The following is a 16,758-nucleotide window of genomic DNA, read 5'->3' as shown; positions in this document are numbered from 1 at the left end:
ATAATAAATAAAAAACAATAAAAAGTGTTTGGGGCTGGGGCACAGCCGCGAAACCTCGCTCAAATAGAGCCTGCGAGCGAAAATAGGAGGGGTGGACGACGTCGTTGCACGGTTCGTTGTCGCTTGCGGTAGGTAAGGACGGTCTCATTCAAAAACATGTATTTTAATGAGATTTCATCGCCCGCTCGCGTCGCGCCGCGTCACGTCGCATCGCTGGCAGTGCGGATGGGGTGTTACACAGCCTGTTCGGCGAAAAACTACTTATGTTACATATTTCGTGTAATGTTATACATGTTTATGAAAAGGTTTTGTATTAAAAAAAATCAATAGCCAAAAACAATGCATAGCCAAATATTTTTCCAGGACCCTTGATGTTTGATCAATTCCAAACCTTTTCCAGTACTGGATTATTTCTTTTTTAATTTCAAAATATTTCCAGGAATTTCATGACCGTGGGGACCCTGACTCTAATAGCTATCTGCACCTTTAAGGACACACACCCCCATGTCGCAGGAACACACACACCCCTATAAAGATGAATGACTCAGATCACAGGCAATATGGCGCATATTACAAGCCAACACATACAGGGAAGAGGTTAGACTGCCTGTGTGTCCGTTGCAAACCTGCCAAAAAATGGAAATTAGGTGCAAATATTTAGAGAGCAGTCCAAATGACCATGGCCATTTTCACCGTTATGGAATTCCCCGTCATTCTAGTGTTAAAGTGCTGCTTAACTCACTGAGTGCCATTAACGTGTTTCACGTGTTTTTAGCGCTATGGCTCAACGTGCCATTAATGTGTTTGACGTGTTTTTGAAAAATTTGCATAAAAATGAATTTTTTTTTTTTTTTTTTTTTTTTTTTTGGAAAAACATGTTCAGAACCCAAGATATCATCATCTGAAGGTGTGCAGCTCCATCCACTCCTTGTTTAACTTAGAACTGAAAAAGGCTGTATCTCGCTTCCTAAGCACTTTTTGTTTTCTGTGAAAAAAACTCTGGCACTGGGACAACATCATTTTTAAATATTTTTTGTTTATTTGTTTCTGTTCTTTTACATACTCATAGGTAGTAAAATTGAGTGCCAGAATTGCCAAACGTTTAAAAAAAATAAAAAAATTCTGGCACTCAATGAGTTAATAGAATGTTTGATTATTATTGGAGGATTTTTAAATGTAATTATAATAATGACGTTGAATCTTTATTCAATAACCTCAATAGAAGTTTTGAATGGCAAAAAATGTAAGTCTTTGCTGCAGCCTCTTAGTCAAATGTGTATTTGGTCTCTGAGCTTTGTCGCTTATTTGTCTTTGTCTGTCTTCATCTAATATTAATATTACTCTTACGTTTCTTGCTGTGTCCGTCTTTTCCACTTTATTTTTTTCTCTCTGGGTTTCGGTTATTGTTCGATCCTGTTGGAGCTTTCGCCAGTGTGTTTTCTAGGTGACATAAATTTTATATGAAGGGCCTAATACATAAATACCACCTGGCTGGCGGTCCACTTCCTGCCTGTTATGCATCTTTCAGACACAAAATCCATATTATTCTGCAGATGAGCCAGCAGTAAAAAAAAAAAGAAAAGAAAAAGGCTTTTGCTTACTGCTCCAATATTTACAGATCTCACTGCATGCTGCTGACGACGTCCCCCAGAAATAGCTTCTTGTCGAAGTGGAACAGCCTCTGAAGCAGCATATAGGCGACAAGAAACTAAACATGAAAGTCTGAAAAAGCTCTCTTTTAGGCAGGGAGGAGGTTAGTTGCTCGCAGCAAAAGGGACAGATTGCAGTACTGCAGCCATCCACAGCGATCTACAGTGTTATACTGTACTACCAAGTAGGGCTGTGAATCGTCTGCTATCTCACGATTCGATTCGTTTTCCGATTCTTGGGGTCACAATTCCTATTTTTTCTGATTTTTTTCAAAACAAACGATTCTCAATTCAAAACGATTCTCAATTCAAAACGATTCTCAATTCAAAACGATTCTCGATTCAAAACATAGGATTTCAGGGTCTACTCCAGTCTGCTGGCATGAAAGCAGAGTACATTTACGTAGCTTTTATAAATGTAAAGGTTTCATCAACTGATAATAATGTTAACACACAAAGGTAAATCAACATGTCTCATTTCTCATCCAAAAAAAAACCCACAACATACTCTATACCACACAGACGGGTTAAAATAACGTCATAACCCATTGAGACCTGAAGCCGATCCTACGTGTCTCCTAAATCTCAACAGTTTTCTGAAAAACGTATGTTTCTATATCAGTGGTGCTCAATCTTTTTCATGTCAAGGACCCCCAAAATTATATGTATTTGGCCGCCGACCCCCATCAAAATATTTTGTTCCAGGGACCCCCAGAAGCAAAGATTTTAGTTAAAAATGTTCGCTTTAAAAATATATATATATTCAAAGATTTGCACACATTTTCACGATTTAAAAAAAATAGCAGATCTAGCTTGTATAGCTGCTATTTTTGAATAGCCAAAGTATAAAAGGTCATAATTATTCTGATGCTATATTTACACATGTTGCTGGGTACCCTCCGGAACCCCCTCAAGTACCCCTGGGGGTCCCCGGACCCCACTTTGAGAACCAATGCTCTATACCACACTGATGGGTTAAAATAACGTCATATTAACCATTCAAGTTTCGGCTTGCAGCTTTAAATCTGCTCTCATATCCACCCTTTCACATCTATAATGACTTGGATTGGTCAGAATTTTGCATTGATCTAGATCTCTACTCATCAACTCACATTATACCATGAAGGTATGCATTAAACCGTGGCAGCGTAAAGTGGACATTCTATGTGTTGTTTTACATGGAAACAAATAGAGACCATCATCACAAGCACTTCAATAGACACGCTGTACTGAACACATGGAGCTTTGTATGTCCGTCCATCTGTTAGGAAGACAGACACACTGACTGACAGAGTTGCCATTAACTGACTGACAGACGTGCCATTAAGGCCTGTTACTATATCAGTGGTAAATGAAGTATAAAATAATGCTTTTTTTTTAGCTCAATCTAAAATGACACGGATGGTTTCCTGGTTTTAAGGCCTGTTACTGTATCAGTGGTATATGAAGTATAAAACAATGCTTTTTTTTTTAGCTCAATATAAAATGACACGGATGGTTTCCTGGCTTTAATGTGTTTAACGGACAGGGGGCGGTGGCGGAGGGAGACAGCGAGACACTGGCACGTGCAAAAAGACAGGCAAAAGACAGAGATACCGTGAATAATCCATGCATATTGCATGGAGGCGCACGCATTTACGACCATGTGGTTCTCAAACACTGGTTTGGCTGTGAGACAAGTCCATGTGTGTCTTGGGATTTTTGTGACAACCACCCGTTATTATTTCAACATATACAACCATTCAAAAAGTTATGAATTATCTTTTAATTGGCTGTATCAGTACTTTGTGTGCACTCTGCACTCATTTTCTACCCCATGGAGACTTGAATTCATGGATATTTTGTTGTTTTTGTCACATTCCCAAGCCAATAATTTGATGACCAGCGGACCCGTAGGCAGCAGTTCCGGTAGGAGACACAAAGGAGACTCTTTGTGTCCTACCGGAACCGCTACCGGTCATCAAATTATGGGCTTAGACGCAAAAACAAAAGAAATATTCATAAATTCAAGTCTCCATGGGGTGACTAACTGATAGAATTATTTTTGGGGGGAGTGAACTATACCTTTTAAGTGATCAAACCTTTTATTTGCCATAGTAAAATAAACGTTTTGTTTACAGAGTGATAAAGAGTGATAGCACGGGTTACAGAAGCTATTTTGCATAGATATGAATAGATGTGTGCCTTAAGATTGGTGTGCATATGGCGTTCTTCTAATGTGGGCCAAGTTGTTGAGATTGAAGCTTTGTTTTCAAACAGTAATTAGATATAAAACCTGGGTTGGTGAAGTTTCTGCTGCCAAGAGGAAACAAACACATGATTACAGGACAGCTGAATGAAGTCAACAATAACTCAGACAAACTTATGGTTTTGTAGCATCCTACCATTTTCTCCTTGCAACGGGTTAGCTAGTCGATCTGACATGGCCATTGAGCATCGGCATAGGCAGGGACCGACCGAGCAGATTTGTCAATTTCTCCAAATTTAAGCTGTTTATTAGTATTTTCGGCAAAGCCTGCACGTACTTGGGACGCATGCATCCACAGGTATGGATTAGTTTATGGGTAATTAATTGTCAATTGTAATCAATGTATTGTCATCTGTGTATAACAAGTACACACAACAACATTAAAAAGTATCAGCAGGGGACAGTACAACACTTAGACTAACTTTTTAGCTCAAGACAAAATTTAAATTTGAGATCTGCTCGGGACCCAAACTAGTGAAAATAGCCGATCTACAAGCTCACAAACGTTGCAAGCTTGTAGATCTGCTATTTACACTACTTAAAAAAAGACAATATGCAATCTCTTTGATTTTATTCATTTCCTTTCTGTTTTTGAAAATCTTTTGAAATAATTAGAAAACTGTAGGAAACGGAAGAAAGGGATATTTACTCGTGACCCATAAAAATGGTGCCGTGACACACAAATGGGTCCCGACCCATTGTTAGGGAAACAGTGCTGCACAAAGACACAGACTGAACATAAATGGCAATACAAGGTTCTGTCCCTGGAGAGACACCCAAAGCCGCTGCAACCTGCGCGCCGCCATCTTGCACCATCATAAAACCAGGTCAACATGGACATTTTAAACAAGAAAACATACATTAGTGCGCTGACCGTATGATCAGACAGCACTTGAGCAGGGTTCAAACCCAGGCCAGTAGCAGCTGGGTTCAACCTCATCCTGTCCTGTTGTCCTTTCGATGACATGGCATTAATTCCATTCTGTGAGCAGCTTAACCATTTAAGCCCTATATAGTACTACTTTGTTTGCCAACAAATAGTGAAAGTAGCCGATCTAAAAGCTCACAGCACGTCATGATGCGACGCTTTGTGAGCTTGTTGATCACAAAGCGTGAACATTTTCACCACAGAACGACATGAAATATAGATGCCAGGTAGAAAGTGGTTAATACATGTGGCACTTATCCCTCCAGAAGTAAGGGCTTGTATGGACAGTACAGTACTCGCATAATCGTCTCTGTCGGGTGGAAACCTCATCGAAAAACTATATATTTTCAGTATTCAAATTCAAAAGCATCAAAAGTAGCAGATCTACAAGCACAAAACGCGCCACTTCGCGCCGCGTTTCGCGCCGCGTTTCGAGCTTGTGGATCTGCTACTTTGGATGCTTTTGTGTGACGCTGTAGTATGCTCAAGTACTGCGTTAATTTACGAAAAAAACACAAGACGTTGTGTATGGAGAAAGATAAGGGGTTCCTGCCCGACGACAGCGACGATATGATCAATGCCACTGCGAGACTGTTGGCTGAATTCACACCAGCAGCTGCAAGCGAATGTCTGTAGTGCGGTCATTCGCAGAATGCAATACATTGGGCGTGTCCAAGGTGATGAGTGACACCCGCATAAATAAGGTATAGCTGTGCTGCGGGGGAGAGCTCCGGTGCTCCGGGCGGATCGAAGCCGGCAGCTGCACACCCGGCAGCAGAGCTCACAGACGGGGGAGAAGGGTAGACACTAGACAGTAGTTAGTTAGATGCACATATCTGGCAGCTTCTTTGTAAGGCAGTGGTTCTCAAACTTTTTCGTGCCAAGGACCCCCAAACTTCTTCGTGCCAAGGACCCCCAAATAGACACTTATTAGACCGCGGACCCCCATTTGAAAAGATAAGCCAGGGACCCCCATAATAGAAGATTTTTACGGCTCTCTAGCAGTGATTTCAACCATTTTAATTTCAAGGACCCCCAGTTTTACATGCATTAGGCTACGGACCCCCATTTAATGGCATTTATGTCTCTGGGACCCCAATTCATATCTTAAAATCAATGTTAATTTAACTCTCAGAGTTACAGACCCATAAGGGCCCATTTGGTTCCTGTCCATCATTTAGCTGGGGACCCCCTGGAACCCCTTCAAGTACCCCTGGGGGTCCCCGGACCCCACTTTGAGAACCAATGTTGTAAGGGATATTTTATACAGTTTAGGTAAGAAATAGGCAGTGTCATCAGTGCCCGTACCCTAGGTGGGGTTGGCGAAAGGGCCTTTCTGTGTGGAGTTTGCATGTTCTCCCCGTGTCCCCTAGGGCAGGTACCCTCACAAAAACATGCAGTAATCCTGGTCTCTATACTGCCTCCCCCTGGTCAGCCGGGGCGCCTGATGGAGGGGAAAGAAACTGGTTGGAATAACGTGTTCCTTCCACACGCTACGTCCAAGCCGGGGAAACTCCCCTCCGTCCGGTGATAAGAAGGCTTGTTAGCCCTCATGCATTGAAGGAGGCATGACTTCAGCTCTGAGCTCTCCCTAGATTGGCAGAGGGAGTATAGCGCCCAGGATTACTTAGACAATTGGGCACTGGGGGAAAAAAATGGGGTTACAAAATCGCGGGATAGAAATTATGAAAGTAAAAATAAATAGAAAATAGGCCGTATAGTTGCTCAACCTTGATTCAATTTCACACCTACAACTGCATGTTAAAAACGTTGCTATCAATATTAGCTACTTTCGTACATTCATCTTTTTTTTCTGTGGTGTATGTCGAGTGTTCATGCCTACTCCATGCCTACGGCATAGAGCAGTGGTTCTCAAACTTTTTCGTGCCAAGGACCCCCAAATAGACACTCATTAGGCCGCGGACCCCCATTTGAAAAGATAAGCCAGGGACCCCCATAAGAGAAGATTTTTACGGCTCTCTAGCAGTGATTTCAACCATTTTAATTTCAAGGACCCCCAGTTTGACATGCATTAGACTACGGACCCCCATTTAATGGCATGTATGTCTCTGGGACCCCAATTCATATTGTAAAATCAATGTTAATTTAACTCTGAGAGACGAGTGTACAAATGGAACCAAATGGACCCATAAGGGTCCATTTGGTTCCTGTCCATCATTTAGCTTGGGACCCCCTGGAACCCCCTCAAGTACCCCTGGGGGTCCTCGGACCCCACTCTGAGAGCCAATGGCATAGAGCACGGCGCTCTACTGATCGTCTCAAAGCGTCAAAGCTGAGTTCTTCTCAACTTTGACGCTTGGCTGGTTCCCCCTCTGCCGCCTCAATGGAACGCGTCATATTCAGAGTAAGAAAGTAGGGATGACTCATACGATCGTGACACTGTTTGGATGAAAGCATTCACCAAGTGGCATATGCTATGTTAATGAGCCGGTGTCCCGGAGCGAAACAAATTGACTCGATATGGTGGTTCCCACGCTCAACCAGAGAGAGAAAAAAATGTCTTCTGTTCTGTTGGAGGAGAGACGTCACAGACAGACCGACAACAGAAACGACTTGAGTGTGTGTTAATGGTCGCAGGAGGACATGACTGATGACTTCCATTAGTAAACTTCACGACTCTGTACCCCATTGGTTCTCAAAGTGGGGTCCGGGGACCCCCAGGGGTACTTGAGGGGGTTCCAGGGGGTCCCCAGCTAAATGATGGACAGGGACCAAATGGACCCTTATGGGTCTGTAACTCTGAGAGTGTACAAATGGAACCAAATTGGTTCCATTTGTACACTCTCAGAGTTAAATTAACATTGATTTTACAATATGAATTGGGGTCCCAGAGACATACATGCCATTAAATGGGGGTCCGTAGCCTAATGCATGTCAAACTGGGGGTCCTTGAAATTAAAATGGTTGAAAATCACTGCTAGAGAGCCGTAAAAATCTTCTATTATGGGGTTCCCTGGCATTTCTTTTCAAATGGGGGTCCGCGGGCTAATAAGTGTTTATTTGGGGGTCCTTGGCATGAAAAAGTTTGAGAACCACTGCTGTACCCATACAGACATCACATTTCTCAACTTTCGCTACTTTCAAAGTCATTTATTTTGTGTCCCTAATATGTCATTGAATTTTCAAAACTAACATGTACCACATCTATAAGCTCACAGCGCACTGCAACGGGTCTGGGAGCTTGTAGAGCGGCCATTTTCGTCATTGCGATGAAGGATATAGGGCTTAAGTGGTTAATAACCTCTTAATTACTGATTTGGTAAATCATATTAGTCCACATTGCAAACTAGGTTTTCTTATCATTCTTACAATGAATTGCTCAGCACTATACTCCAGAGCTGCTGTAGCTGCTGTGTGTGCTGTCTGTAGTCTAGACTAGAGCAGTGCTTCTTGGCCGGCACTTTTTCATGTCAAGGAACCCCAAATTAATATGCATTTGGCTGCGGACCCCCATCTTGACAATATTTATGACCCCCATAGAGGATTTGTGTTGTTAAAATGTCTCAGAAATATTCCAAAAATGTTTTTTAAATAGCATATTTCTTGTAGTATGTAGGGTTAAAGTGGTTAAACTAATTTTTACGGTCAACCCCCTGGAACCCCCTCAAGGACCCCTGGAGGGGTTGTGCTCCACTCTTATAGAGACTGTTTGGGTGGACTAGTGGAGGGGTAGTGCTCCACTCTTGTAGAGACTGGGTGGAGAGGAGTGGAGGGGTAGTGCTCCACTCTTATATAACTGCATATAAATCACTGTGGATTAAAAGCTCAATGCCTACATGAGTCAACAGGAAATGGCTTGGTTTGCGGAACATTCTTTAATCAGTTTAACTCAGCCAAAATAAAAATCCAGTAGGATTTTATATATTGGCTAATGGGAGGGTTGGTGGGCCCTATATACTACAAGAAATCTGCTCTCTCTCTCTCTCTCTCTCTCTCTCTCTCTCTCTCTCTCTCTCTCTCTCTCTCTCTCTCTCTCTCTCTCTCTCTCTCTCTCTCTCTCTCTCTTCTTTCTTTCCGTCTCTCTCTCTTTCTCTGTGTGTGTGTGTGTGTGTGTGTGTGTGTGCGCGCGCGCGTGCGTGACGGAGAAATCACAAAAGCTGTGGCAGCCTGACCTCCGACCTCTGCGATGTCATTATTTAGGCTACAGAGTGTAGTGTGTGTCAGAAGTGTGACTCTGAAAGGATGACAGCTGTCAGAGTGTGTCTGATGGAGTTGTGTGTGTGTTGTGTGTGTGTTGAAGTAAAGTGGGTCATCTCGCTGAGCCAACCCTTTGAATGGATGAGATTACATGTTTTGAGGGAGGGATGGATGGAGAGGAATGAGCGATAAAGCAGCTGAAATGTTCTTAGCCTATATAGTGTGTGTGTGTGTGTGTGTGTGTGTGTGTGTGTGTGTGTGTGTGTGTGTGTGTGTGTGTGTGTGTGTGTGTGTGTGTGTGTGTGTGTGTGTGTGTGTGTGTGTGTGTGTGTGTGTGTGTGTGTGTGTGAGCAGCCGGGTGCATAAGGATAACACTGAATTGCACTTCACATTTGCATGGCATTTAGCTCTCGTCCACAATGACTCACAGTGGCTGAGCGCAGACAGGAGTTCAGTGCCTGGCTCAAGGGCACTTAGTCTGTTGGAGGTATCAAGCGATTGATCTTTACATTTTCAGTTGAATGAATTTGTGACATTTATTAAATCCACGCGCAAACAGCAATTAATGGAGGAGTCCTAGTTGAATTAGTCTCACGAGGCAGACTGTTGACTTCAAATGCTTCCGTCGTACAATCTTTACGGTCGCGCAAATCATCTGAGCATAATATAGCTCGCTGCTTATCAGAAATGGAAATTCAAAAATAATAATGTAGTGATATTTTAAAATATATTTTCGTGAACGGACATGACAAACAGATGTCAGCGTCCAGTCTCGGCTTTCGAGGAAGTGTAGTTCCAGACTCCATACAGCATTCGGAGACCGTGGAATAGTTATCTGGCTACGCAAGACTATAATTGAATGACACCTGAATGTAGGTTACTAGGTCTCCAACTCGTCACAGTCGCTCCGTAATGCTAATGGTTCAACTGAAGCTTTTAATTTAACCCATTACAACCGGAAAAGCATCTGTGTCATTTTAGATTTTAGCTATATATATATATATATATATATACATATACATATACATATACATATACATATACACACACACACACACACACACACACACACACACACACACACACACACACACACACACACACACACACACACACACACACACACACACACACGTATAGCAACATTTTGTTTTCCAGAAAACTCTTAGGATTTAGAACAGTGGTTTTAGAACAGTGGTTCTCAAAAATAACAGATATACAAGATAATTGTGAATTCTCTAATGCAAATCTTTCCTTCTGGGGGGTCCCTGGCACAAAACATTTTCAGATGGTGGGGTTACTTTGCGGGCAAATACATATCATTTTGGGGGTCCTTGGCACAAACAAGTTTGAGAACTACTGATTTAGAAGGCATTTGTAGAATCGGCCTCAGGTCTTAATGAATTGTGAATTCCACCACACCTTTGCTTGTTGTCTGTATTTAGACTCAATTAGACAGACAGACAGACAGACAGACAGACAGACAGTTGGTTATATGGTGCTATGCATATAGTGCTAGGTTCATGGTTTACCTGGTATCCTATGGCAGGGGGGGGGTCCCCCCAGCAAACTTTGTTACTTAGTAGCAGCTATACTAGCGCTGCGTGTGTACATCTGCTATTTGTTTTAAATACTTCAATTGTCTTGAATTTATTAATAATTTTGAATTTGTTTAACTCAAATCTTCTGGTGGTCCCTGGCACAAGACATTTTCAGATGGGGTTTTGCGGCCATATCAGAATAGATATTAACATGATGATGATTTTAAACAGACAGTGGAGGGGAGGGGTTGTTTCAACAGGGGCCCGCCAGACTGCAAGACAACACATTTTAATTTAGTTTAGTGTTCTGTGTTCTGGGAAAATGTCACATTATTACACTTTGAATGGGAATTCAGCTAATATATGAATGAATGAATATATGAATGAATTAATGAATGAATAACCCATCCTCTGCAGGTCAGTTGAAGACGGTGATGGAGCAGGTCCTGGACTTTGCGGTGTGCGAGCTGACCAAGATCGTGGAGGCGTCCTTCGACGACCTCCTCCTGGAGATCACCAAGAAGGAGCGCGAGCAGCATGTCCTGGAGGAGCGGCTGGACAGGAGCACAGCAGCAGGAGGCGGAGGAGGAGGAGGAGCAGAGAACGGCCGAGGAGGTGGTGGTGGTGGAGGAGGGAGGAGGAGAGGCTCCGAGAATGACTCTGCCTCGCCCAGCGGCTCCGACGACGCCAGGGAGGACATGGAGAAGGAGAAGGAGACCAACAAGGCGGCCAGCGATGGTGTGTGTGTGTGTGTGTGTGTGTGTGTGTGTGTGTTGACCGATTACAAAATTCACCAGCCACTAATTTACAAGCCAATTATACACTGCATATGTATAGGCCTGTCACAATTAATACATAATCGTCTAATCACAATTATTTGAGATAATAGCAATTATTTTGCATAATCGTCAAAAGAAAAGCAGAAATAGCAGATCTACAAGCTTACAACACTTCACATCATGATGCGCTGTAAGCTGTGATGCGCTATTTCCGCTATTCTTACATTTATTATTTTTTTTGTATAAAATTATGAAATATGTCAGTAATTTCTTTGAATATTGAAGTCGTTTGTCCCCGTGCAATTTTGGATTACGAAGCCTTAAAAGCGATCTGAAATCAGATAATTCTGATTCAATTTTGAATCAATTTTGATTTCGGGAAACGGGGAAAAAAAGACCCGATGTTCCAACGGGATCAGTGGTTCTCAGACCCCCACAACTCTGGGTCCATTTGGTTCCATTTAGTACACTCTCACTGGACCCCACTTGTGAGAACCACTGCAATGGATTCAATGTAGTTATTATTATTATTATTAAAGGAGAATTCCGGACTAGCCTTTTACTTACCTTTTATATGATGTTATTATATCCTAGGAGTGGTACTGTAGAACATTTTCATAACTCCATCCCGAGTCCACCGCAGCTAAAAACGTGTGCGGACGGTCTGTGCGCTAAATCGCTAAATGCGCAAAAAGCATCAAAAGTAGCAGATCCGCAAGCTCGAAACGCGGCGCGAAGCGACGCGTTTTGAGCTTGTAGATCTGCTACTTTTGATGTTTTTGGACTTGTGAATCCTGAAAAGTAACAGTTTTGGACGTAATGAGGGTTTCCACCCGACAGAGACGATACGTTTTTTTTTATCAGAATATAAAAATGGACCAGGGCCGTTAATTGTGACCGCTTAGCAGAAGGTAATGCAGAGATTAACCCATTAAGACCTGCAACGCATCTGTGTAATCTTTTGATTTGAGCTAAAAAAGCATTATTTTACACTTTGGCTATTCAAAAATAGCATATATACAAGCTCATAGCGCCGCGCTACGAGCTTGTTGATCTGCTATTTTTGAAAAATCGTGAAAATGTGTGCAAATCTTTTAATATATATATATTATTTTAAAGCAAACATTTTTAACTCAAATCTTTGCTTCTGGGGGTCCCTGGAACAAAATATTTTGAGGGTTATATACAAAATATTCGGCGGCCAAATACATATCATTTTGGGGGGTCCTTGACATGAAAAGGTTTGAGCACCACTGATATAGAAACATAGGTTTTTCACAATACTGTTGGGATTTAAAATACATTTGTAGAATCGGCTTCAGGTCTTAATGGGTTAAAGCCTAATTCATATACTTGGGTCGTACGACCGCGACACTCGTCCCTGATCATTCTTGAATTTTCACTGAGCGACGTGGTTGTGCAACAAGTTTAGGATAAACTAACTCAGACCTGCTGAAAGAAAGAGTTGCGACGCTCGGCACGCTCCCATAGACTTCTGTTGTAATGGGAGAAGTAACACGTGTCGTGGTTAGCAGTCTAAGTAAAAAAAAAAACTTTAATATGAAACGCAATTTTATATAATATAGAGTAGGGGGTCCCTGCTTCATCTCTATCTCAGCTAGGGGGTCCTTGGCCTGAAAAGGTTGAAGACCCCTGCTGTAGAGTTCCAGCGTTGAACCTCGTTCCTTCTCGGGCTTTCCGTGGCACGATCACTTACTGGTAAGTTGATGAAATGACTGCATCTGTGACATATCATCAATTTAGTCAAATAGTGGTATTTGATGTAGTCAGCTTTAGTTCATTATATCATAAGACAATAGTTTATTGCAGTGTTTAGTGGCATTCAAAGGTAATATTTTTTTCAGTTACCAACACTTGCTTTTGATCGTATTACTTAGGGATGCACCGAAATTACTCGGCTGAAAATAAAAACAACTACAAAAATTATATAACAATAATAATTATACCGAAACAGCTTCAATAATATAATCGTGCAACATGAGCGTGGGAGTGTCCGGTGCTGTTATGACGGACTGTCTGTCTATATATAGCATGCACTCAGCAGCACTCTCTCTGCAGAGCATCTGCCACAAGGCTACAAGCCCCCCGCTCCTCTCCTGGTTTGTCTATAATTTACCTCGGTGTACGGTGGTGTCGCACACCGAATACGGCCGATCTACAAGCTCACAATGTGTCGTGACCTTCGTGTGCTTGAAGCTTGGCTATACTTGGTACGCGACACCGTTGTATGGCAAGGTACAAATCAGGCCTAAAACGCAAATACTTCATGTGAATCCCTCTCGGTAAGAAACACCAGACCAATAGGCTAATGGTGCAAACATCTCTACTGGACTGTTCCGTCATTATTTATCTTCCCCCTTCCACATTGTGTTTGTATGCCTGGTTCTTTAGTTCCTATCCGTCCCTGTATTTGTAAAGTGTAACTTATCTTTTTCATGTTATCATTACTATGGACTTTGCATCCTTGTCCCTCGTTTATTCTGACTTTTCAAGAAGTAGTGTATATAGGATGTACGGTACAGTAGGAGACATGTACTGTAGGCACAGATATTCATAGACTTCTTCCCTGCTGTAGGCTCTACCTATACCTATTGGTCATTTCGGTGCATCACTAGTATAGGTACATCTGATTACAATGAGCGATAGCTAGCTCAACTAGGTAATATGTGTCTAGCTAGTTTGTGTCTAGCAAGGTTGTTCCTGTTAACTCAATGTAAACCTTGTATACTTCATTGTACGTCAAATAGTGCAAATAGCTGATCCAGAGGCTCACAGCGCATTGTATCGTGATGCTTTGTGAGCTTATAGATCGGCTATTTTTGCTCAGTTTGACATTTTAGAAAGCATGTGGAAAATGCAGAATAATTAATAATTGGTTAAAATTGTGTAATTCAGTCATTACTAGTCATTAATAGTAGTCAGTGGATCAGTAACTAGTGATGAAATAAGCAGCATAAATGTGGATGATTACAGGAAAAAAATAAGAATAATTGCAGTTGGCTAATAATTATTTATTATCATGTCATATTTTTCTGTTGATGACCTAGTAGCAAGCCAGCTAGATGCAACCATTTGAGAAAGCATGGAAGACTAACTTTGATGACCTAGTAGCAAGCCAGCTAGATGCAACCATTTCCAAGGTATGTAACTGTCTGTTATTGTTGCTTCTGCTGACTTGGAACAACTATTTTGTTCTCCTGTCGGTATCTTTTGGGAAGCCTTTTATCCTTCCTTTCTTCCAAACGCTTTACAGCCAACTATGGTAAGACATCGATCCATAAAAGGTTTTTTTCTTTTGTTCCATAAAATGAATAATGTGGAAATTTTATATTTCAACCACTCTAATGGTGTGTGCATGTGTGTGTGTGTGTGTGTGTGTGTGTGTGAGTGAGTGAGTGAGTGAGAGATAACTAGCACCAACAGGAGTGCAAGACCATGGGTGGAGGAACACAACACACTGGATCTTCACCCTCTCCCTGGACATAATTAAATAATAAAACTTTGTATTGAATGCTATTGGTTGCCTTGTATATTCTGTACCGTTTCAAACCTACTTTCTGGTTTACATTGAGCAGTTGTTGTCATGATAGATATTTAGATTAGATGAGATCAGAAACAAATGCACTTTTACATCTAACCAGAAGTGCAAAAGAAGCAGTAAAGTGCAGTGTAATGTACATACTGTATGTATGTATGTATAACATGTAAATAGAATGAAGTGCAAAGGTCGATATGTGTATGTGCTAAGATATACAGTATGAACAGTATTAACAGAGAAGTATGAACACGGTAAGATTTAGATAGTGTCTACACTAGTATGGACAGTATGCAATATAAAGTCTCCAGGAAACTAACAGCTGGAGGTACATGCATACAAATACGATGTAAACACTATAGATCATGAATAATAATGAATTGATGTGCCCTCTTGAGTTGTTTTAGGGGTATTGGCCACGTACATTTGCACATAACTGGAATTTGTCCTCTGCATTTATCCTTTATAACTAAGGAGCAGTTGGCAATTATTGAACAGTGCCTGGAGATATATACACTATAGACAGTGTAAATGAATACACTACTGTCGATAGTGTTTATATCTGATATTCCCTTTGTCTGCATGTTTATGTGAATGTCTTCACAAAAGACAACACTAGGATATGAGTAAGTATGACTATAGAAGCACCAGCTTATATTAAATGTAAAGTAAAACAGTCTTCAGTGGCTAGCATCGTAGCATCGAATCCTAGCCACCTGGATCTGCCTTGTGATTTTGGCGCCTAGTAGTGATATAAAGTAATATAATAGCAATGAATAAATAATACGGTAGCAGACATAAATAATAGAACACAACAGTAATCAATGCACATTATGTGTTAATAATTAATGAAACTTACTGTCAGTGTGTGTACTGATTGAGTGTGTGTGTGTTTGTTTGTATGGGGGTGCAGGTTTTCATTCCAACCCAAAGCTACACTAGGTGATGTTGCTAATTAGAACACCATCAAGGAGAGAGGGAGGAACTCATTAATAGACTGATAAATGTGCTCCAAATCAGTCACATGTTCAGAGATCGGCACTTCTCTGGCTTCTTCAGTGGCTTCAGTCTAGCGTTTCCTGTGTCAACTAAGGAAGCTTTTGGAAGAAAGGGAAGCCGACGCCATTTTCTCTATCATGCAATTCCAGCCGGCAGATACGTCACACTGGGTGGCAGACTCACCGGAAGTCGTGAAATAACATTGCAGTCTATGAGAGCCGGCTGGACAACTTATGAACAAACACTATTTCTGAACGATTGAGACCTTTATAAAATACTCGGCTCAGGAAAATAAAAGAGGACATATCACACATTGTTTTCTGCTGTGTTGCTTTTCGATGTGTACACTGTATAATTTTATAGAGGTATCTAAAGAGCACACAGTATGTTTCTGAACGGCCAAAGTAGCGCGAGACTGTAAACCATTTCCTGTCTGGCAACCAAATCTCGCGATACCTCCGAGACAGAAACGATACCTGCCGCTGTTTAGATGCCTCAATACAATTATGTACTGTGCACATCGAAAAGCAAGTGATTAGAAAACAACCTGTGATATGTCTTCTTTTATATTCCTGCACCGATTATATGACAAAGGTCGCAATCGTTCAGAAATAATGTTGTTCATGAGCTGGTCCAGCCGGCCCAATGCAATGTATTTCATCGAACATCCGGTGCAAGGTTTGCCACCCATGAGTGTCATGGCGCATCCCGGCATCCAGCACGTCTCTTCCTTTAAAAAGCTTCCTTGTGTCAACCAGGAAGTAAGAGCAGAGAGCTGGTGTTTGATTGTCGTCTCTGGATTGGACTGCCGATGGCTCTCGTGCCCCTGGTCTGCTTACCATGACGACAAACCCACATTTACAGATCTGTCATTAAAAGTCTCTTATATGTTCCTCTCCT

General features: G+C 41.6%; 1 protein-coding gene across 2 annotated transcripts in view; it reads left to right on the top strand.

Moving 5' to 3' along the window:
* LOC311056338 (uncharacterized protein) overlaps positions 1–16,758 on the top strand; it is a 50,906-nt gene that overhangs the window by 12,954 nt on the left and 21,194 nt on the right. For both annotated transcript variants that reach the window (XM_084072899.1, XM_084072898.1), the window contains exon 2: positions 10,942–11,262. In XM_084072899.1, coding sequence (XP_083929025.1) covers positions 10,942–11,262 — 321 coding nt within the window. The remainder of the gene's footprint in view (positions 1–10,941; positions 11,263–16,758) is intronic.

This window comes from Gymnoscopelus microlampas, assembly GCF_963454915.1.
Source record: "Gymnoscopelus microlampas genome assembly, chromosome: 11".
Lineage (NCBI taxonomy): Eukaryota > Metazoa > Chordata > Actinopteri > Myctophiformes > Myctophidae > Gymnoscopelus > Gymnoscopelus microlampas.
The sequence above is the reverse complement of the archived record's forward strand: the minus strand, read 5'-3'. Positions and strand labels throughout refer to the sequence as shown.